Genomic DNA, 24,556 nt, shown 5'->3' with positions numbered 1-24,556 from the left:
ATTTCTTGTCCAAAATTATTTAGTATGTCAAGACTGATGAGAGAGAATTCAGCCAAGCATAGGGTGCTCTTGCCACAGGCTCAGCCCAGACTGCCCACACAGTCAGGCTGGACAGCCCCTCTGAATGTCCTACTGCCTCAGGCTCAGAATCAGCATGTTCAGGCTGGGGAGCAAGCAGATCTTCAGCCTGGGTGGAATTTCTGGTTGTGACAGCTTGAGGACAGAAACATGCAGCCAACAGCAGGAGCATTTCATCCCCTGGTATAGTTGGGGAAGAGAAGGGTTGGTTCGGGGACTTTTCTGAAAAATGAAAGAAATGAGAGAAGAAGCTCAAGAAAGGACTCTTCCTGTGCTTGCTTCAGGCTGGTTTCGTGTCATGCTACAATGCTGTCATACAGTTGTAAGGTCCAACCTCTCTGCAGCAGGAATGGCTGCTAACAGGCAGTGCTACCTGTAAGTTTGTTTGTTTGTTTTTAAGACTTCTTTATTTTTATTGCAAAGTCAGATGGGATTTTTGGTGAGGAGGGATAGAGAGAAAGATGTTCTGGCTGGAGCTGAGCTGATCCGAGGCCAGGAGCTTCTTCCCAGCCTCCCACCTGAGTGCAAAGTCCCAAGGACTTGGGCCATCCTTTGTTGCTTTCTCAGGTCATAAGCAGGGAGCTGAATGGGAAGCAGAGCAGCTAAAGCATGAAGCAGTGCCCACATGGGATTTTGGCGCTCACAAGCTGAGGATTGAGCCATTCCACCATTGCACTGGACCTTCTCCCTGCAAGTTCTAGGCACTGTCAAAGGCTGCTGCTCCTACTGCTATTTCAGAAGATGGTCTTTGGTGGGGAAAGATGTCCTCCTTGCTGTCACACTCCCAGTCCTAGGCTCCACAGTGCCCAGTGAGGAAGAAGTGATTCCCAGGGCACCAAATGCTCAACACTCAAATGGGAGCATCTCAAAAGCATAGAGGGGATTCCTGATGCCTGGAAGACTGGAGTGGGAAACAAAGTCATCATGGTGGAAAGTATGGAAGAGCAAGAGTTGAGCAAGGGGTGATGTAGCAGCTCTCTCACAAAGCCAGCATGACTCTCCAGCTCAGCTGTGGACTGGGAGAAGCAGTGACACAATCAGGAGGGAGCATGGTCTTGTTCGATTTCCCAGAAATTCACCACACCCCTGAACTGGCAACTTCCTGTTGCCCAGCATGATGGTCACCACCAAGGTGCTGTAGACCAGGGACCGGGAGTGAGTCCTACTCATGCAACTACCAAACACTGTTCAACTAATGCGTGCTTTGTGCCAAAGGCTGTTGTTGCAGACACAAAAGTAGGGAGAGAATGAAGATTCTGCTGGGCCTGGAAGGAGGTTTATGGGCCCCGGGAAGAAAGTGATCCAAGCAGCTGGAATGCCAAGCATAGGGAGGGGCCAAGGTCACAGCACTGAGACTTAGGTTCCAGGTAAGTTTGCAAAGGCACCAAAGCCAGAGGCCAGGGTGTTGACTTGTGAAGGTTTTCACCAGTTCAGTGGGGGAATTGTCCAAGAGTTAGCCATTATCCCGGTGAGCAGGGGGCCAGGGCATGTGAAGAACAATCCCCTGGATAGTGATCTAACCAGGCATCAGAAGTGTGATGGTAGCTTTTTCTCAGCTGTCACATCATCTACCCACGATACATGTCATTTCTGTCACAGGGCCTGCCATTCCAGTACCAACAGGTGAAGTCTGACCTAGAGGGAGGGATCAGATCTGCTTCCAGCCAAACTACCACCACCATCCACAAAGAACCAGGACTGAAACAGGGCCATCATAAGTGAGAGGGTGGAAGGCCAACTATCTGAATCTTCTAGCATAATCCCAAAGGGCACATTTTCCAGGCTTCTCACTCAGGGAGCCAGGATTCTTGATGCATATGCTGTATAAGCATTTCTCCATTCCCTTTCTTCACTTCCCTCCCATAAAAAATTAATACTTGGCCTGGCATTCCAGCAAATTACACCCACCATCATCCATTAAGCAAGCTTGCCTTATCTCTAACGACAGACAAGGGAGTATCCCATCCTGAAGCAGAAGCTATTGTGACAGGGAGTAAGGTTGGGGGTACCCAGTGCCTCATGTTTCATCCCTCCTGTGAGGGTAGCATGTGGCCAGCAGTAGCCTGATCAAGGGCAAGGCTTGGAAAGACTACCTGACAGTTGGAGAACTGTGTGCCCCACTTACTGTAATGGGCTCATTGAGCCCTTGTTTGTACTACTTGATCAAGGTTGAAGTTGATTGGACTAAAGGGAATTATCTGGCTCAAGCCAGGCCAATCATAGCATTTCCCCTGGGGAAGGAGAGGCAGGTGCCAAGTTCTGAGTCTCAGTGCCCCTGCTTGGCTGAGGGATGGCAGGTAAGTGCAGAGCCTTTCCATTTTGGCTTCCTTGTCTGTTAAATGGGAGTAACAATACTGCTCCCCTCCAAGGTAGCTATTGGAGTTATCTGCTTAAGAAAACAACCACTTGAGGTCCTTCGTTCCTGCCTGGCACAGACACAGACTGCCTTGTGTTAGCTCATCTTCCTATAGGTGTCTTAGCACTGGGATTAGGAGGCAATAGATAGCCATTTGAGAGTCTTTCTCATACTGAAAGCACATGAGCCACAAGAGGCCATGATGACCCAAAGCATATGTGCAAGGCACTAAGGGCCCTTCTGCAGAGGGAACAAGGCCAAGACCAGGAAAGAGTGTGGGTAAGGGTAGGAGAAGCAATGTCAGAGAGAAACAAGGTAGACCAGGTGCTTGCAATAAAGAAGTCCAGAAAAGCTGGTGGCTTAGTAGTTTGATATGATTCCTGCTTATCGATCCCTCAAGAAGCCCACTTGCCCTTGGAGCCTCTAATAAGCTCCACATCAGGCTAATACAAGGTCAAGTACAGTGCACTCCTTGTTGTGACTTGAGAGTGCTAGCTATTTGCCGTATTCATTGACAATTGAGGTCCATTGCCTGAAAAAGGGTCTTTGTTTATTTCACTCTCCACTGTGACCCCAGCACCAAGCATGGTACCAGGGACCTAACAGGTATTCAACATATGTACATCAAACAAACCAAGGGGTGCGTACTAAGGGTTACTTAACTAAGCTAAGATACCTACCTGGTCAGGTGGTGCCCTCCCCTCCATCCCCTAATGGCAGACAGCTTCTTCTTTCCTCTCCTCCCTTGACCTTGGGAACACATCTCTACCATGGCCTCACCTGCAGGATGAGCAGCATCTGTACAATGGATGAGGGCAGCTTGGACTGGGCCAGCAGCAGCAGGTCACCCAGCTTCACCTTCAACAGAACCAGATCTCGGAAACCCAGCAGGGAGATCTGGCGGATGGTCAGCTCCTGGCCCTGGAGAAGAGAGCAGAGGGATGGCTGATAAGCCACAGCTCATTGGACCAATCACATGGGATTCAGACAACACAGAGCACCCAGTATAGGATATAATGAGGTGTCTCCATTGCCAGGCCCAGTGGGGTTGTCAGAGTTGAGGACTCAGCCCACATCCTCCAGAACTAAAGCAGTGTTGAAGATGTGGAGCTTGTCTCATTGTGCAGTGAGTTAATGGCTTGCAGTGCTGGTGTCTCGTGTTAGAGCTGTCAGTTCTAGTCTTGGCTGCAAGGCCTTAGATTCCAGTGTCCTGCTGAAGTACCTGGGAGGTCAGCAAGTATGGCCTGAGTGCTTGGACCTTTGCTGCCCATGTGGGATACCAGAATGGAGTATTCATGGCCCAGATGGGCTGCTGCATTTTCTTGGGCTCAGCAGATAAATTCTCTATCTTGTTCTATTTTTTCCTGTCTCTCATTCTGCCCTTAAAGCAAAAAAAGATGACATGATACATATATGATAGGGACCATACTGTCACAGAGCAAAATGGGAAGAAACAAGAGGAAAGATCCATCCCACCTCCCCACATTCAAGCCTACTTCCTCTTAGCATTTGCTGAATATATCAGCCCAAGCATACATCAGAAATAAGAGGAAGACAGAAGAGCATGTGAGATTCGTGTAAGATGTTAGCTACTTACATAAACACAAGCAACCCAAGAGGAGCAATCTGTGGGAAAACAGAAGAGGGACTTTGTACACTGAGCGTGGGTGGGGCGGGGCGGGGTGGAGTGGGAGGCAGGAGGAAGAGGAGCAAAGCAATAGCTAACAGTCATGAGAACTCATTTAGTAATCCCCAGCTTGTGCTAGGCATGATTCTGAATATATTAGGTGTGAATAACACACTTAATCCCAGAGCACTGCTATGATCTGAATGTTTGTGTCTTTCCAGATTCTTATATTGAAATCCTAACTCCCAAGGTGAGTCTGTTAGAAGATACAGCCCTTGTATTGGGACCATGCCCTTCAGCAAAGTGGCAGAGACTTCACCCCTTCTACCATGTGAGGGCACATTGCTAAGATAACAGGCTTGACCAAAGAAATGGGCCTTCATCACACACCAGATTTGCTCACACCTTGGTTTTGGACTTTCCAGTTTCCAGAACTATGAGAAAAAGAGCTTTGCTATTTATTAGCCAACCAGTTTATTTTGTCTGAGCAGACTAAGATGATCATCCCTTGAGATACTTTCTATTTCCCATTTTACAAATAAAAAAACACCCGTAAACCTCATGAATCACAGGAATTTACCCAAGGCTGAACTAGATTTCAAAACACCATGATCGGATTTTAGAACTCCTGCAGTTTCCAAAGATCAAAAAAGATAGGAGGCCTCAATTCCCATGCTATGTGTGCATGTGCAGACTGGAGCATATGCACACACACATAAATAAACTGCCACATTGAAAAATTGTTGTTCCTGGCAGAGATCAAAGGATAAATGGGTACCCTCCCAAATAGGACACAGCATTTCACTCCAAAGGTTGCCAAGGCTTAAGAAAGTTTTACATTTCTTATAACTTTTTGAAATGTATTTTATTTGACATAGAGTCAGAGAGACCAAAATCTTTTATCCATTGCTTCACTCCCCAAATGCATATAACAGCTGAATCCGGGAGCCAGGAACTCTATCTGGGTCTCCCAAGGGAGTGGCAAGAACCCAAGTACTGGGAGCATCATACGCTGCCTCCTTGGTGCATCAGCAGGACGCAGGATCAGACGTGGAGTAGCTAGGACTCAAACCAGCACTCTGATAAAGGTATGTGGCATCCCGAGCATTCACTCAATCTCTTGGACCACAACACTTGCCTGTATGTTAGTTTGGCTCTCTCTACATCCTTCCACTTTCCACCCCTGACACAACCACCTCCCTGCTATGTTAGTTCTATTAATCACCCCCAGGATTGCTTTTCCTGATCCCACACAATGGCAGTGTCTCCCTCCAAGTACTCAGCCTTTGTTTTTTGTTTTGTTTTGTTTGTTTGTTTGTTTTTTATTTTTAGCCCCCACCCCAAGAAGTGTGGCAGGTTTTTGTGCCCTTATTTTATATCTAGGACTCCTTTTACTTTACCAAGGTTGAAGAATATAAAGTTCTCCAACCATGAACACATCTGTCCAGGGAGAAGGCAGACTGACATGCACAGGGATTTGTGATGGGGTCAAGCTGAAATAAAAGACAGCTCAGTAGGTATCAAATCCAATAATGAGAACCCCTAACTCAGTGGCTCTCAAAGACAGGTCCCAATATACTGTTCATCTATTTGTACACTTTCTGGCCACAGTATGCTCAAATTAAACATTCTTCCTGTGTGTCTAAGGTATTTTGGCATGTGATTGGCATTTGGATTGGCAAACCGAAGAAAGCAGGTGGCCCTCTCCAAGGTGGGTGCCCTCCACCCAATCCTTCCAGGGCATGAATAGAGCAACAGGTGGAGGAACTGGATTATCCTCTTATGCATCCTGCCTGCTTTTCCAGGCTTCAGATGGGTCCATGGCATTGTTTCATAGGAGTTTGGACTCGGCCTGAAACAGAACCCTGGCTTTCCTGTGTCTACCTTGCAGATGGAAGATCACAGGACTACTTAGCCTCCAAAATTGCAGGAGCTGATTTCCTGTGACAAATATCCTTACTTGTGTCCCTTTGAAAACCCTGACTACCAGAGCAGTAGCTTCAGCACTACCTGGAGGATGATTAGATTCTCAGGCTCCACCTTCGATCCTCCAGAAATCCTAGAGGTGCACCCCAAGAAATCTGGGTTTTAATCATCCCACAAGGCGATTCAGACCTCCTGGTCTGCTTACCTGCTAATTCTGACCAACATGCATAAGAAGGCTCCAAAATGAACTATGGACTTTGGACAGAAATTTTTGACACTAAAAAGCTCTCACTGGGATACAGGAAGTGCCACAAAGTGACTGTGTAACCACCTTCCACGAAGAATGGATGTTGCCCCACCACAAGGGCCTGCTACACTGGAGACAGGTTGATGCCAGCCCTGTTGTCCAACCGAGTAGAGTCCTGCTAATTGGTCCAGCCCTATTGCCCTATTGGGGACATTCCTGCTGAGGAATCTACCCACCAAGAGAACACAAAGTCTGGCACACACTCTATGCTCCATAAATCTTCATGTGGACTCAAATGTGGCCTTACCATCTCTCCTTGTTGCAAGCACACATTACAAACATACACAGTATAGCCCCTATAACTTGACTTCATGAGATAGCCACAACCACACTTTATAGTCTCATATCCATTTCTCCAGCAAGTGTTGTAAGTACTACAAAAAGTTTTGAATGGAGTTAATATCCTTAATTACAAGGGTACTTTAACTTGGCTTTATACTTTCTGTCTCTGAGAAATTGAGCAGCTGGTACGTTCTCTGTAGACAGACTGATGGGTAGGGATGCAGGGAACATTATTCTATGCGGGCCCAGGCTCCTTAGTCACTGTGTGATGCTGGAAGCTGACAGGACCTGTACAACTTCTATCCACAACTCTTTGGGGAAGGAAGACAGGGTCAGACAAACTTCTAACACTTTTCCTGTACAACAATTCTGGTAGGAAGAGGAAACTTTCTTCTCCAAGACTGCCAACTCACATCACTGCATTCATTTCCCAGGAATTCCTGCCCCAGCTCTCAAGGCATGCAAAGGCACTCACCATTCTCTAGCACTGCACTCCAAACAGACTCTGTTTTTGTTTGCTTTAGCTTTTTGTTTAAATTATAAGGTAATGGATATTCACAGGCAAAGGGCAAAACAGCTATAAAGGGTTTGGGGAAGAAGAAGACCTCATCTTCTAATCTCTTATCCTCACTCTATTCAAGGAACCACTTTTAACAGGTCTTTATCCATGCTTTAGACAGATGTCTGCATTTTGGGTTCAGACCGGCCAAAAAACTTGGCTGCTATGGCCATTTGGAGAACGAACCAACAGAATAACAATTCTCAGTCTCTCTCTCTCTCTCTTCCTCTCCTTTTCCCTTTCTCTCTGCTGTAATAAATACAGTTTTAGAGAGCCGAGGTTATCCTCTGAGTGTTGTCCAGGAGGGAAGCAGCAGACTGATGATGTGAGCTCAGCTCAGCCTCCCTCAGCAGTTCACAATCTGGACCACTTTGCTCTTCTCTGGTACTGCCATCCCAACCCCAAGGTCTTCCAGGCATATTCCACCACTTTCCCCCCCTCTTCATTTGAGATACCTGCAGGTATTTGGGCCAGGTAGGAGTAGTCACATTATTTATGTGGCGAAGATGAATAATTTGCCTTTGGGGCTTCAAAACCCAAGGTTAAACACTACACACATGCAAGGTAAGACATTACACACTCAGAAGAGGCTAGACATATAAATGACCCTAGGGACATGTTAAGTCTTTACCTAATACCTCTTGTGTATAAAGCTGAGCCAGTCCCAGTTCAGCAACATGGCACCACCACTTAGTGTTAGAACTGGCTCTCATAGGCATGCCATTAACGTACTATAGCAACTTGTACTATCCTGCAACCCTAGCACTGGTCCTGTAAAGCAAACAAGCCTCTTCCCTATGCAAAATCCAATCTCTGAAGCTAGCAGAAAATAGTTTGGCAATACATGGGATACCCAGTTAAGATCAACCCACCATATCAACAAGCTAATCACTGCTTTCTTACAGGGCCATTTGGGGTCATTTGCCAGGTTGCTGACTTGTTACCAAGCCTAGCCATGTCTTCATCCCATAAGAAGGAATTCATACTGGTCTGTAATTGACTTCTGTTCTTGGATGAGGCAGAACAAAACAAAACAAAACAAAACAAAACAAAAACAAAAACAAAACAAAACAAAAACAAAACAGCAAGCCATACAAACTCTCTCTTCCAGAAACATTAAATGTTCACCTCCTTATTAGCCAAGGTGCTATCGGTTTTTCTACTTAAGCCTAGAGAATAAGCAAAGATAAGAGCATCCTGTCCCATAAAATCCTGAATACATAGACCTGGGTCAGTGGAGAAAAAAATGTTGTACCTCCCACCTTGGATGTTTATCCGTCACGGACCTCCCCATCTCCTCTCAACATTCCCTGTGGACAATCTACATTCCTCTCACCCATGCCAAATGGAATAAAACAAGGTTAGCACAGGCAGGTGTCCTCAGTAGTTGACGGCAGTAGGGAGGAGGCAACCAGTTGGGGTATGACACACTGAAGAACAGAAGCAAAGACCCAAGTCAGCTGTTACCAGTAGTAGACAAGGAGTAACACCAAGGATGGTATCTTCCATAGACTTGTGGGACTGGGCCCCTGTCTAGCTTTGAGCTTCTAGAGACTCCCTCTTCTCACTGCTTGGACCTATATCTACCAAGCTCCCAAAAGCCACTCTTCATTTTGTGGTCATTCAGTACACTTTCACTCTAGAAGTCTCTTCCCAAATAGCCCCAAGGCAGATGGAGAGCTGTGTGCTCCCATCCAGTGAGAGTGCCAGACTTAAAAAAAAAAAAAACAAAAAACACAAGATTTCCAGTAACATTTTAATAGTTATGGTGTAAAATGTTTCAAATATTGCATTATTCATTGTTTATATGAAATTTAATATCTTGAGCATTCTGGTGTTTTATTTGCTAAATCTGTATCTAGCATCTGCCTCCCAAGCAGAGCAACCAGTGCTGGCTGCTGTGATTGCCATTGGCAAGGGCAAGGGATGGCACTGCCCCCATAAGTAGAGCATGGGGTGGAGAAGAGGAGCAGGCTGCAGGCCAAGGCTTCTGCCCACAAGTGTCTTCCTGGAAACCTCAGGGGCAGGACTTCAAATGGAACAGGAATATGTCAACATCCCAGCTGAAACACATTTGACCTACATTTTAAGAAATTCTGGATTTCTTTAACACACCATGCAGTCCAAACAATTCCTCTGGGCCCTGACCTCTTGTAAGAGGCAACCCCAGCTCTGGCTGTGCTCCTGGTCAGTATCCTACACTCAGATATCAGCAAGTCCTCACAGCACAGGAAGCTGTGAGTCTACCAGAAGAGGAACACACAGGACATTCTCAGGGGAAGTGGTGGCGGCTCCAATATGACATAGTAGTACACTTTGCAGAGCCCTGCAGAGGTACAAGGAATTGAGCCAAAGGATGAGAATGCTGAAAATCCATCACCAGACTTACGTTCAAGTCCTCATGTTGTAGGACAGCCAGTGCAGGCATGCACTGATGCAATGGTACTGCCCAAACCCATATGCTTGAATCCAAGTCTGCAGATTCCTAGTCTGGTACTCTTTCTACCACATCATAGTGGCTGCTTTTTTTCAGAGACTCTTGATGGACAGGGAAAGGAGCAGATTTCTTTCCCATTCTTTAAGGGCAACAGTAGATTTGCTCGGAATTTTGCTTCCCAAAGAAGTAAAGAAGAGAAGATGGGAAGAGACACTAAGCAAAGTCTCCCTCCCTGATCTCCTGTTTCTTAGAAAGAAAAACAAACGTACCCAAAAGTATAAAAAAATACTCAACACCAAGAGGGTAACATGAGCCTACAAGTTACAAGTTTTATGAGGCCTCCTGTTCACTTGAAGCTAGGTACAAACTATAAAATAGGATTCTGAGAAGATCTCCAAGGTCCTTAACCAGCTTATGCATCCAAGCTCCAGAGAGCCACAGGGAGCAAAAGTCAAGAGAGAAGACAGATTGCTGGGAACAGCAGGCACTCACTCCCCCACAAGACTGACCTGAACTGGATAAAATATTGCCTGCAGGGTGGGGAGAGTCTCAGTGAAGAAGTGGTCCCAGACTTCAGCCAGAACCTCAATGCGATTTTCACCTACAGGGGTTGAGAAGATGGGAGGAAAAAGACAAGCACTTGTGATTAGTTGTAGGAATGCCCAGAAGACAGTTCTATGTAAAACATACAGGTGTACATGCTAGAAAACTGCAGCCATGAGCCCCAAAAGCCCAGAGAAAGAGACAGGGAGACAGAGAGACAGAGAGATGGCAGGACCACGGTACTGCAAGGCAGTTGTTGCTGGCTAATGCCAGCAGCTGTTTTCAGGGCAGATATGTATCTCATCTCACAAGCATTTGCATACTGGTTGAAACTCCTATCTCACAAGTAAGATTCTAAATTCAAGAAACAGCATTGGGACAGTAAAGAGAGCACATTTGCAAGGTGTCATCACAGTTTAAACGTGGGGTTGAGGCGGTGGGCAGGGTGGGGTTATACTTTGCATATGGTTTAGTCCCAAAGGGATCACTTGTTAGGAGTTTAGTCCTTAGACTGGCAATGTTTAACAGGGGTTGAGACCTTTCAGAGGTAGATTCTGGTGGAAGGTGGTTAGTTCATTGGGACAGCACCTTGGGAAGGGCTAATGCTGCTCTTGTGGAAGGAGTTAATAAGCTAGTTTATTGCAGTGTGCTGGTTGAAAACAAGGGATCCTGGGGGCAGGTGTATAACACAGCAATTAGGACTCAGCATCCCAGTTCTGAGTGCTCAGGATCAAGTCCCATCTCTGCTTTTACCCTAACTTCCTGATGATGTGCACACTGGGATGCAGTAGGTGATGGCTCAGGTTATTGAGTCCTTGTTATCCACAAGGGAGACCCAGGCTGACTTCCCAGCTTCTGGTCCTGCCCTGATGATTGTGGACAGTTGGCAAATTGATCAGGGGATAGATCACAATCATGACACCATTTGCTGTAAGGTCCTCACCACAAGTTGAACTAATGGGGCTGCTGCATCCTGAACTTACAGCCGCTAAGGCTGAGCTAAATGAGCTTCTTTTCCTTATAAAGTACCCAGTCTCAGCTATTTTGTTGCGTAACAATAAAAGGACTGATAACAAGCATAAAGACTCAACTGAAAATAAGCAAATTTGCTTTTCCACCTCACAATTCAGAAAAGGGAGGTGAGCATTTCAGGTCACGTAACGATTATCATCATGTGAGCAACATTAGCAAACTCTGCACTAAATCACTTACCTATAAGATCTCATGAGCAGACTGTGTTATCCCATTTTATGGACTCAGGGAGGTCAAGCAACTGGCCCAAAGTCAACAGAACCAGCAAGCACAGGTGGGATGCCAGAAGCCATGTTCTTGACCACCCTTATCCAGGAAGACCATGTGCACGGTTACATCCTGTTTTATTTGTATAGTCACCAAGATGCTGCCTTTCTTCTAGGGCTACCTTGTCGGTGGAGAAAGACACAAAGAAGAAAGAGAAGTTGTCACCTCCACCCACTGCTTTTCTGCAACAGGGGGTGGGGAGCATTGTCCAAAGAGACACTCTGCAAAACACGGGAGCAATCTCCTCACTCTATGCTACCCACTCCTAGGAGCAGGAAGCCTGACCTGCCTCCAGGTGCCAGCTCCAGGACAAAGGGCAGAGATCACCCACACCACTGGAAGGCTCCAGGACAGAGGGCAGAGGTCACCCACACCCTGGAAGGCTGTGTGAGGAACTGTGCCCTTGCAGGAAAGGCAGACACTGGCAGGGAGGAGCATGCACAGCAACTGCTGCTTAATGACCTAGATAACAGAGCCGATTGGCCCCTGTCTTTGCTCATCCAAGACAGAGAAACTGGGTCAGCCAAGATGAGATGCTGAGAGACATGTTTAACAAAACACTGCTAGTTCCACTGCACAACACTTGAAAGATTCATTTAGCGTCATCTGATGATTAATTTAATGAGTAATAAAGGCAGTGGCTGGGGTAAGAGAACAAGGCCCGTACATGGTAGTGAGCAGGTCCAATGATGTGCATGTTTGGAGTCACATACACTGGAGTAAATGACAAGCCCATAATGTTCTCTACTTTCCCTCACAAAGCACTAATTACACCTTGTTGAAATTACTTGTATACTTTCCTGTCTGCTCCGACAGAATAGTCATGAATACATAGGTCTGTCTGTCCTGCTTACTATTCTATGTCCAGCACTTGGCACACAGCTACACATGCCAATAAATCGATTTTTTAAAAATCCTTGAGTGGGGCCTGGTGTGGTAGCTTAGTAGCTAAAGTCCTTGCCTTATAACTGCCAGAATTCCATATGGGTGCCAATTTGTATCCTGGCTGTTCCACTTCCCATGTAGCTCCCTGCTTGTGGCCTGAGAAAGCAGTCCAGGATGGCCCAAAGTCTTGGGACCCTGCACCCACATGGGAGACCCAGAAAAAGCTCCTGTTTCCTGCCTACGGATCAGCTCAGCTTTGGCTGTTGCAGCCACCTGGGGAGTGAATCATTGGATGGAAGACCTTTCTCTCTGTCTTCTTCTCTCTGCAAGTCTGTCTCCCATAAAAATATAGAAATCTTTAAAACAATCATTGAATAAATGAGTGGCAAATACCAATTGTACAGAGTTTTGTAAATGCTAGGGCTGGTGAATGGAGGGTGGCACCATTTAACTCAATATGAGATGGTATAGAGCAAAACTTAATGGTATGCATATACAAATCAATGTGTTAATGGTACAGTGCAGAATTTAGTACCAAAGAATTTCTGTCCAAAATCCATGGTTCATCTTGGAGCCTTCTTATGCATGTTGGTCAGAGATAAGCAGTCCAGGAGGACTGAATCACCTTGTGCGATGGTTAAAACCCAGATTTCCTGGTGCACACCTCTAGGATTTCTGGAGGATCGAAGGTGGAGCCTGAGAATCTAATCATCCTCCAGGCAGTGCTGAAGCTGCTGCTCTGGTAGTCAGGGTTTTCAAAGGGACACAACCAGAAGGAGAAATCTCCTTTGTTATTGAGTTAACCAATCAGGCAATCACCATTCTCTTTCAAAGCTAGGATATGTTAGTTCCCTGCAAGGTGGAGGTGCGGAAGTCCAAAGGATAATCAGGGGGCCAACACTGCAGCACAGAAAGTTAAGCACCTGCTAGCAACATCAGCATGCCATATCAGAGCGCTGGTTCAAGTCCTGGCTGCACTGCTGCATATCCAGCTCCTGGTTAAGGTGCCTGGGAAAACTGACATGGAGGACCCTGTTGGAGTTCCTACTCATGGCTTGACCTGGCCTGTCCCAACTATGACCATCACAGCTATTTGGAAGGTGAATCCGCAGATGCAAGATCTCTGTCACTCTGCCTTTCAAGTAAATAAAATATTTTTTAAAAATCTAAAACATTAGCTCACCTAACATTAGGTTCCTAAAATCAAAGGGACCTATACCCTAACGGGGGAAAGGAGTCTGTATCTCCTTGGTTGATTGCTGTTTTCTTAATCCTTCCACAACCAAGACAGAGACCCAAGAAGGAGAGAGAAACCTGCGAGTCAGTGCCAGTGCCTACTTGCTTTCTTCCATTGCCAAGGTGGAAAGTACATCAGTATGGATAGTCTTTCAACCTGACAGCAGTAAAGTTGCCATCCGGGAATCTGGGTCTATTTGCTGACCGCAAACAAGCACTCAGAGACATTCATTAGGAGAGACTGAGACTAGTTAAAAAAAAAAAAAGGAGTAGTGGTGGGGAGGAATGAGTTAACAGAAACAGGTGAATTCACTTCCAGATACAGCCCTTAAGTCAAGGACTCAGCTCCCTACAAAGATAAAGGGAGTTTGGAAGGAAGGTTCTAGATAACTGTCTTACAAAATCTGTCCTCGCATGTACCATGGAAGTGGGGATCATCAGAAGAATATAGATGAGTAAATAAACTTCCTAGAAGTCAAGGTCACCAGTACTCCAGAAAGACCACCGAACACAGCGTCTTCCAACTAAAAGAGGGTAATAATTTGTAGGAGCTGCCACCTGTTGTTTTCTGTAGCCATCAGACAAGGGTAGGCAAACATGTGCATAAATATGTTGTTAAAGTTGTTTCCCAACCAGCTTTTCAGAGCATAAAACAAAAATAAATAAATGAATAAATAAATCAACACAATAATAGTAATAAAAACCCCCTCAGATGTTCAGTCTGAACCATTACAGGTTCTTCTGCATGCCTGCCCATGCTGCACCAAGGGCCCTACACCCAGAACCCTGGGGCTAGAGGAAACCCACAGAGAACACCAGGCCCCCTGCTCTCTGGCCACACTGAGGAAGAGGCACAGCATCTTGGATGATCTTCGTTCATTCTCTCTACCTCCATTTCTGAGCTTTCACTCTGAACACATTCATGTTAATGTCACATGGGTGAGACAGTGAAGTTCCCCTTTCAGGGCATCTGGGTTTCTGGTATTCACAAGAACTGAACTGGTTTTCCACATTTCCAGGAGCTTGTGGTAACTCCCCACATGATTGACATACGAATAGGGTGGTGAGGGAAATTGTTTCCTTTCCCTCACCTTGTCTCGGAAGCATCAAAAGAGCTATTAAGGTCTGCTCAACCCAAGTCACTGCAAAATGAGACCCTGCTACTGACAGATGAATGGCTAAAGAAAATGTGATTTATCCATGCAACAGAAAATCACTCCGCTTAAAACAAAAAAGGGGGGTATCCTATCATATGAATGAAATTTAGAGGACTTCATTTGAGTCAAATTAGCTATCACAAAAGGACAAATATTGTGGGAATCCAATTATATGAGATACATACAGTAGTTACAATCACGAAAACAAAAGGGATAATGGTAGTTGTCAAGGCTGGGGGCAAGGAGAAATAGAGAATTATTCAGTGGATTTGGATTTTTAGATTTGCAAGATAAAGTTGAGATCTTTTACAGGGCCAGGACCATGTCAACATAGTTGACACTGTGGAATTGTAAAATGGTTAAGAGGGTATATTTTATGCTACTTGCTTTTTACTGTAATTTTAAAATGTTGAGGATGTGGTTAGCACATATTTATATTTGTAACATTGAAAAAGATCACAGCATATATGCATTGAAGGGGAAGAATGACAACCAGTTCAGCAAAGTCCCCAACGCCAGAAAGTTGATTTCTAGTCTCTATTCTTCCAAAGCTTGGATGAGTATTTCCTGTGTGCCAAACATTGAAACTTTCTAATGTCAGCTTCTCACATTCTTTCTCCTTCACCTTTCTAGGAACCACCTTATTGAACATTAGCCTTTATGCTAGGAATGGGAAGGGAAAATGGTATGATGTGATGTCTAGGTCTGGAAACAAAGGTGACCTACAGACAGAAGTCACTGCATTCTATACTGTGGGCCAGACATCATGTTTTGCCAATCAAATGTCTTATATTCCTACAATCCCTTGCCTCATTTCATTATCTATCTATCTATCTATCTATCTATCTATCTATCTATCTTTATTTACTTACTTAGTATTAGAAAGGCAGATTTACAAAGACAAGAGAAAGATCTTGCATTCGCTGGTTCCCTCCCCAAGTAGCCACAATAGCTGGCACTGAGATGATCTGAAGCCAGACGCCAGGAGCGTCTTCTGGATCTCCCATGTGGGTGTAGGGTTCCAAGGCTTTGAGCCAATTCCATGCTTTCCCAGGCCACAAGCAGGATGGAAGTAGAACAACCAGGACCCGAACTGGTGCTTACGTGGGATCCTGGCAGTTGCAAAGCAAGGATTTAGCCATTAGGCCACTGTGCCAGGCTTGAATCTTATTATTTTAAAAAATAAAAGTTGAAGGACCAGCACAGTTATTCTAGTGGCTGAAGTCCTTGCTTCACAACTGCTGGGATCCCACATGGGCACAGGTTCTTGTCCTGAGAGCCCTGCTTCCCATCCAGCTCCCTGCTGGTAGCCTGGGAAACCAATCAATGACAGCCCAAGGCCTTGGAACCCTGAACTTGCATTGGAGACCCAAAAGAAGCTCCTGGCTCCTGGCTTCGGATAGACACAGTTCAGGATGTTGCAGTCACTTGGGGAGTGAACCAATGGATGGAAGATCTTTCTTTCTGCCTTTCCTCTTCTCTGTCTCTTCTCCTCACTGTATATATGACTTTCCAATAAATACATAAATCTTTTTAAAATTAAAAATGAATACATAAAATTGAGGTGTCAGTGACAGGATGCAGTGGATAGTCAGTGCCTGCAACACTGACATCCACATGTGTGCTGGTTCCTGTCCCAACTGCTCCACTTCCAATTGAGCTCCCTGCTAATGGCCTTGGACAAGCAGTTGAAGATTCACCAAGTATTTGAGCCCTTGTCACCCATATGGGAGACATGGGTGAAGTTCCTGGATTATTGGTTCAGACTGGCCTTTGTGAGCCTCTGGGGAAAAAACAGCAGATGGAAAATCTCTCTTTCTTAATCTCCCCATCTATCTGTAACACTGCATTTCAAACAAATAAATGCATCTTTTCAAAAAATAAAAATAAACAAGGACTGACTCAGAGAAACTGGTACTTTGCCAAGAGTCACCAAAGAAGTAGACGGAAAGGTAAGAGAGGCCCCTGCATTGATGGGAACTGAAAGGAACTCTTGACACAGTCAAGTGGTTAGCTAATTTTTGCTTCCGACCCCATCTCCCATCTCCGTTCATTTCATTTATATCCTGCCAGTTAGACCTGAAAATCTTTTAATACTAGGAAATTACCCTTTTTCTATCTAGTCATGTCCTGATATAAGCCTAATAACCCGCAAATGGAAAGGACCTTTATCTCCTGTGATTTACCCAAACATCCCAAAGCCTGATAGAAAACAGCCTGGGGTGTATCATGACAGGAGTTACGATATGGCATCCTCCCAGTACAGATCTCCAGGATATATCGCACAATAACCTTACAATTTCCAGGCCTCCAAAACTCTTACCCCAAATCCCAGATCACTTGCTAAAACAGATTTGACCTGCAGGGCTGTGAGTGGTTGACCCAAATAGTAGTACTACTACTGAGTTGGAGAAGAAGCTGACAGGGTGACTCACTGGTTTGGAGCCTGCCGGCTTTGGACAGAAGAATATTAGCTGTTCAAATACCAAAGGCTGAGTCATAGAGCTCCCCCAAGCCCCTGCCCAGCTCCCATCTATACAGGCTGCTTGATACTTGCCTTCACACAGCTTAATCTTCTCCTCCACAAACAATAGTCCTTTTGCAAGAAGCTGGTTCTGCCAAAAGAGAATGAAGAACACAAGAGTTGGGCAACTGCAGAGTGCACAAGGCCAATCCCCTTCTGCCTCTGATGGGCCAGAGTAGTTCTATGCACTTGTGAGCTGGTTGTGCCTCCAGGTTTAACAGGATTTTTGTCATTTTGGGAGACATGGGCTCAGAATAGAGGAGAGATATTCCATACTCAAAGAGCTGGTGAGAAAAGAGCCAAACCCAACTGCTTGTATCCTTCTAACCAGCAAACAAACACAATGTAAGCTTGACTAAACTCATTAATATCCAGTGTCCTTGAGGACTTATATGTTCTAAATTCACAAAAATGGTAAATTATGTGATAATTATATATATACATACATATATATATATTTAAATACAAAGTTTCTCACTCTAGCATGAAGCATGATAATGTGTCCATTACTGAGGGAGTACATAGAAAAGTTGTGGAACGAAACAGCAGTTAATTCCTCTTGGAACTGCCATGAACAATAACCAAGTCACTGCGTAGATCACCTCTATTATATATTTTGCCATTTAATTCAATCCTTTCAGGTTAGTGCACCGATTCTCACTTCACTGGTGGTCAGTGAAGAGACCAACCACTGGAGACAGAACAGATCTCTTTTCATGCTCCTTTGTTGCCTTCTAAGAACCAGACTTCTCCCTTCTCCTCCAAGAGATGTGGAACAGCCTGTAATAAAGTCTCAGAACCTCAGAACCAATGGTAGTTGATGCCTCCCCATTCATGACTCATGATAAGATTACGAAAGGATTACTCTCACAAGGGAGAAAGGGAAGAGGGTAATATAGTTTTAGAGAAAGAAAGAAAGAAAGAAAGAAAGAAAGAAAGAAAGAAAGAAAGAAAGAAAGAAAGAAAGAAAGAAAGAAAGAAAGAAAGAAAGAAAGAAAGAAAGAAAGACAGGAAGAAAGAAAGACAGGAAGAAAGAAAGACAGGAAGAAAGAGAGAGAAAGAGAGAGAGAGAAAACTTAGTACATTTCTTAGCATTTGCTTTATAAACTCCCAGACCCTGTTACAATGACAAAGATAACATGCAAAGCCAAGTGTCAAGAACTTGAGTATCAGACAGAGACTCAAGTTCCAGTGTGACTGCTAATTTTTCCCCATTTACTGTATGGCTCTTATTCTATTTCCTTTAAAATATTTTTTATTGACACATAATAATTACTATATATATATGCAATATCTTCTTATTTCAATATTCGATACATGTAGATAATGTGGAATGAACACATTAAGGCAGTTAGAATTTTTATCATCTAAAACATTATTTTTTCTTGTTTTGGGAGCATCCAAAATCTTTTTTTTAGTTTAATTAATTAATTTATTTATTTTGACAATATTTACATAGTTAATTAGGGTAAAAAGTTTCAAGTGCTACAAAAAAGTGGGTAAGACTAGTATTTTTTCCATATTGTTTCCTTCATGTTTAAAGGGGATATTAAGGGAAAGGCCCACCCAATTTCCCACCCTCCCCAGGTCCTGGATGTAGGGTATGCTCTGAGGTTCTTGCTCAAGTGGTTTTGATATTTCAACAGTTATGAATCGCTGCCAACCTTGCCACTCCAAGCACTATGAGGTCCTTGAAGAATCCACTGATTGACATAGTCCATCATAATAGCTGAGATGGTTGGTTGACCTGTTCTGTCTTCTCTGTTTTCTTGGTTAGGGTTCTGAGTCCAGCATTTTGATTGAGGAGATCTCCAAAGAAACTTTGTCTGAGGTGTGCTCAAACCAGATTCTTGTATGTGCTAGCAAGTACAGGGCCTGGCACAGTCCACCGCCCCGATTAGCTGGTTGATTCTGTTTTCACTCCCGACTTCCACTGGAACCAATGGGTGTTGCAGTCCAGCCTGGTTCTGCCCAGCACATACTCGGCCCTCGCATAAACCAGTGGGAGCTGCAGCCTAGTTGGAGCGACCCGCAATAACCCCCACCAGGCCCGCCCCCCACCCTGGTTTGCCAAGTATGTGTAGCATTAATCCAGTCTGTCCCACACCCTATTCCACCCCAGCCGCTGTCCCTAGTTTTATGCCCTCCCGTGGAAGTGGTAACCCAAGAGGGATGAGTCCACTATTTCCCTCCCAGGCCTCTCCCACTCCCAGATTATGTACTCTCCAGATAATTCTGTGGTTTGACTTGACAGAACTAGTCCCCAGTGCCAGCTTCTGCCAGCTGATGCTGTGGCTAAGCCCAAACAGCCCTCACCCACTCTAATTTTCTTTGCACCAGTAGGAATAATCAGCCCAGCCTAGCTTTTCCCTGATCTAGTCCACATGAAGCACACAGGTGTTGTAGCCCTGCCTAGTCTGGTCTGCCCCCATCTCAGCCCACGTTCTCCTGTGGGAGTAGCTGTCTAGCAAAGGAACCCTCCCTTATTCCCCTGCCGGCTCTGCCCCCTTCCCTTCCTTATTCTCACGCTTGCTGGTTGGGCACTGCAGTCCCTTCTGGTACAGGCAACCTCACCTTGGCATTCCATATTGTGCACTAGTCTTTGTTGCAACCGAACCTGGCTCGACCCACACTGTTCTGGTGCTTGGATTTGCCAGTGGATGACGTGCACAGATTCAGCCTGGTCTTTCCCTGACCCCTGCCAATTGTATGCCAGTGGGTAACTTTCCATGGTCTGTTCTGAGTTGTTTCCTATCATGTTTCTTGCGCTTACCTGCCAGGTCTGTGTCCTACCAGAGGAGTTGCCCAGGCTCCTCCATCAGAACCTTTCCCAATGCCAGGTTTCACTCTTACCAGTGAAACCCAAGAGCCAACCCTACTCAGTCCACCTCCTGTCATAGCAGGAACAGTGACTTTTCCTGACTGGCCTTCAACCCAAACTGATTCTTGCTGTTGGATGTTTCAGCCCAGCCATGGTTTGTCCATACCCACATATGGCTCACACATGGCTCAGTAGGGGGTTGAGACCTTTGCCTTAGACATTGTGGAGGTTGTGATGTAGGCATTGGGTAGTAAGAGAAAGTCCATATAAACTCTACCTTGAAGGTAAAATTGGGGCCTGTATCCAAAGGGGCTGGACTCAATGAAAAGATAAAGGGCAGGAGACAGGATTATCTCTTAGGCAAGAAAGTCTTCCATTTTGAGTTGGGCCAGAAAGAAAGGGAAATGTCACTGGTGGTCCCTGTGGTGACCCAAAAGCTCCACTGACTGCTCAGAGAGAGGTGGTTGGTCTAGAGCTGTGAGAACAATCTCTGGATGTGCCCAGTAATCGCTTCTGGGGATACCAGCCACTGATGGTTACCTTAATCTCCTCAACACTGGTTTAAATGTTGTGCAAATACTTAAATATTTTTATTGTATTTTTCTTATCCTTTTTGAAGCTAAGTGGAGAAGCAGGTGTTGAGGTGGAAAATTGCAGGTTTTACTATAATTGAGATAAAGATGAAAATCAATAAACATGCTGAAGTGACAGATCTTTATTCTCATTGGACTCAGCTTGTTGTATCAGAAGTGGAGGTGCGACTCCATCCTCTGGTGTTGGATATGGGGGTCCAAGTAGTGGCTTAATCTACTGCGCCATAGCACCCTTCCTGAGTTTGCTATGATTTTGATGCACGCTGAAATCTGAGAATACTTTAGGCTTCCTGTGCTAACTTGTCTACTCCTCTTGACAATGGATGCAGAAGATCCTTACACATACAGCTCTCTTTCACAGATGCCGCAGCTGAGGTCAGAAGGGGGTTATTTGACTGTTCAGTTAGGAAATGGTGGAGCAATTATGCAACCCTGATCATCTGGCCACAGAAAACCATCCTCTTGGATCATACTCTAAATATTAAAATACCCTTAGGGCACTTCCTTGAAAAATCCTGTGATAGAAGTTTCAGGGTTACTTTTTATTCGTTTTGAGGGTCTAAAAAAATCAGACAGTTTCTTGCCTCTTTGTGAAGCAATTTTTAGAAGCCCAAGTTCACTGTCTTTGTTGGTGCTGAAATGGTGTTTGATGAAGAATTAGCATTAGTTCTGACTTTCTCATCATTACCAGAGTCCTGCTGGGACTGGCAGGCCTGCAGACAGCTCACCACGTGCACATGGTGGCTGTCGTCTGGGATCCAGGCATGAGACGCCTCGTCCTGAGACCCACCAGCAGCCGGGAGTGGATTAAGTGGAGGAACTTGGGAAACTCCCCTGGCGAGTCATAGCTCCCGCTGGTGAACAAGTGGTCCAGACCTGGGGGTCGGATAAGCTGGGAAAAGTAGCTCCAACAGCTGGCTAATGCTCTGAGAACCTTAATTTTCCTTCTGGACACAACTCAAGACAGACAGAGGGAGAAGAAAACTCATTGCCAGACGTGTCAGTGTTGTCCCCATCAGCGCTTTATGGAAACCTCTCTAAGGCCCCGGCAGATCCAAGGGGTCATCCTCTCTGTGTGAAGCCATAGAAGAAGCCCCATTTTCTTGCCTGTCTTCCCTAGTCTCACCTCAGGTCATTTTCATTATTCTTCGCTCAGAGTATTCTTTTTGTGAGTCTCTCTTTAAGGCTGCATGATGAAAACATTAACTGGAAAAAGCAGAACCACAGAGAGTTCTGGGCTGAGGAACCAGATCCTAGGGCTGGATGCACTTGCATGGAGGCAGCCATCGGCACCTCTGCGTCAAGGAGCCTACGCCCAGGAAGCCCATTCTAAGACCACACTCACGCACCCACACTTTCGGTGCTTTCCCAGTCCAGCCCAGATTCTGCTTATCCTGTGTCCCCAGCCCATAACTGGAGAAACACATTTTCCTCAGCCTCTTCTGACATTCCTCCCTGAAACCACATGTGAGAGTTGGAGGCAAGGCTGAACTCTCTGCCTTCTGCCTCCTGGGTTTTTCCGCCTTCCACGGAGATTGGATCTGCAGAACGAATGGCTGTGGAATCAACTCCTTTTCAAGCCATGCCTGGCATATCCAAACATGAGTCTCTCCTAAGCCACCTTGACCATGGGGGCCAGAGCTACATTATTTTTTGCACACTATTTTTCTTAAGTTAATCCACTTTTTCAAAAATGCAGATGTGTTTATAAAGGAAACTACAAGGAAACTACAACAACATTTGTCATAGTGAATCTCAGTGATGAAAAAAATAGTATTATGAAATCCTAACTAGATGGTGTCTCTAGCTAAAGACGTTAAGTTCAAGGCCTGCTCCCTCTTTTTTTTTTTTTTTTTCAACAAGAGAAGCTGCCAAGTCCTGGGGAATAGCAGAAGACACAGTGGCACCATCCAAGACTCTCTCTGGCACAAGCATAAGAACTAAAGAAAAATAAAAGAGAGAAACATTTTGTAGCCATTGGGTATGTTCCCTAAAATTATTTGTGGTGTCTGTGGTACTCAGTACCTCCTCCTGTCCTATGAAGATTTACTGAGTGCCTATTATATGCCAGACACTACAGGGACTGGTGATGAGGAGGGTGGAGAGGGAAGAGGGAGAGAGAAAGGTAGAGAAGAGGGAAGAAAGGGAGGGAGGAGGAAGAGAAAAAAAAAGGAAAGGAAGAGAGGCATAAAAAGAAAGGAAGGCAAAAAGGAAGGAGGGAAAGGAAGAAAGGAAGGATACTGAGCCTACATTACAAGGGAAAAAAGAAAAACAGCCTAGGAAAGTCTTCTTTGCGGTATAGCATATTAAATAAATAAGGAAAACCCTATATTCAAAATTCTGAAGACCAGTCCCCACCCACATCTCAGAGGCTCACTGTTCACCAAGTAGCTTCTCTGATTACCCTCCCAATAGAAAATAACAAGCGGTTACTGGCTTGAGACTCTGGCATGCTTTCTAAGCCATATGAACCACCCTTGAAAACCTCAAGACTGCCAAGATCAACAAGACCCAACCCAAACGCTCCTCCCTGACCATCCCCTGGGTAACCCCCAATGCCAAGAGACAACTGACATTTAAACCTGATGGAAACCACACCAAGCTATGTCTCTTAAATGTCAAGAAGGGAGGCTACCCAGCCCAGCAGGTCGTTCCAGGACTGATTGAAAAACCACTTCTCCATAGTTGGATTTAAAAACCAATCAATAGCAAGAGACAAGAGCAAGACAGGGACTGACTGACCTTAGTATGGAGAGCAACCACAGTGACTCATAGTTTGACCAATTATCTCTTTCTTAATCTTCACGTTTGTCTTTCTTGTACAAGGACTGTCATCTCTCAAGCTACGGGACCCAGTCTTCTGGTTGCTGTGGGTCTTATTTTGCCCAGGTTTAGTGCATTTGCATTCTGTGTGTGTGTGTGTGTGTGTGTGTGTGTGTGTGTGTGTGTGTGTGTGTAAGAGGAGAGAGGGGCTGCTGTTACTTATTGATACTTTTCATGTTTCTCAAATGTTAAAGTGCACATAAAAGTTAAAGCATCCTGAATTTTACATAGAAAAATAATCAAAGGCTGTCTGGTGTTGTTTTGAAAAGCTAAAATATCTTTAACCTATCTGAAAAGGCCATTTTCTCCCCCTGGGATATAGAATATCACCAATCTGGAGCTAAGTGCTATACAAGTATTCTCCCATTAAAAGGGATGGAATACCCCTGAGAATCTTGAGCTAGGGCCCTTTGTAAATGTAAATGTAACAAACATTTCTCTCATGCTATGCCAACCACGAAGCACTTTATAAATAGCAGGGTATTCAGTCCTCATAACAACCCTGGATCATGAAGTCCAGTTATCCCTGCTTTGCAGGAAAAGAAATGAAAACAGAGAGGCAAAGCAACTTGCTCAAGGTCACATGGTTGGCGTGCAATGAGTTAAGCACCTGCAGCCCATATCGAGGTGCTGGTTGGAGTCACAGATACACTTGCATCCGATCCAGCTTCTTGCTAATGTGCTCCCTGGGAGACATGCAGATACTGGCACAAGTCTTTAGTCCCCTAGCCCCCAAGTAGTAGAGTTGGAGTTTTGATAGAGTTCTGGGCTCCTGGCTTTGGTTCGGCCTAGCCTTGTTTTCTTGGGGGCGGGGAGCATTTGGAAAATCAAACAGTAGATAGAATATCAACTGATCTCCCTCTCTCTGTCTCCCTTCCTCTCTCCCTCTTTCATTCAGCCTTTTAAAATAAATGGTCTTTAAAAAGAAATCAGCATATATGAGGCATCACAGGGTGTGTCCTCAGAGCGTTCTCAAAGTGTGGTTTGGAGTCACTAGGGGAATTCCACAGGCCTTTCAAAAGATCCACGTTTTCTTCGTAAAACCAAGCCAACTGAGGCAGACCTGTGGTTGACTACATCAGAAAGTTCTGGCTGAATTACCA

At 45.1% G+C, this 24,556-nt stretch overlaps 1 protein-coding gene across 4 annotated transcripts in view; it reads right to left on the bottom strand.

The window, feature by feature from the left end:
* PRR5L (proline rich 5 like) overlaps nt 1–24,556 on the bottom strand; it is a 73,383-nt gene that overhangs the window by 11,909 nt on the left and 36,918 nt on the right. For 3 of the 4 annotated variants that reach the window (XM_040980117.1, XM_040980120.1, XM_040980118.1), the window contains exons 5-7: nt 17,250–17,307; nt 10,082–10,173; nt 3,215–3,355 (exon numbers count right to left, since the gene is read on the bottom strand). In XM_040980117.1, the coding sequence (XP_040836051.1) occupies nt 3,215–3,355; nt 10,082–10,173; nt 17,250–17,307 (291 nt within the window). The remainder of the gene's footprint in view (nt 1–3,214; nt 3,356–10,081; nt 10,174–17,249; nt 17,308–24,556) is intronic. The other variant, XM_040980119.1, reaches the window with a different exon arrangement.

The sequence above is a fragment of the Ochotona curzoniae genome, unplaced genomic scaffold (assembly GCF_017591425.1).
Source record: "Ochotona curzoniae isolate NIBS_2020 unplaced genomic scaffold, NIBS_Ocur_1.0 contig_3432, whole genome shotgun sequence".
NCBI lineage: Eukaryota > Metazoa > Chordata > Mammalia > Lagomorpha > Ochotonidae > Ochotona > Ochotona curzoniae.
This window is presented reverse-complemented; position numbering and strand designations above follow the sequence as displayed.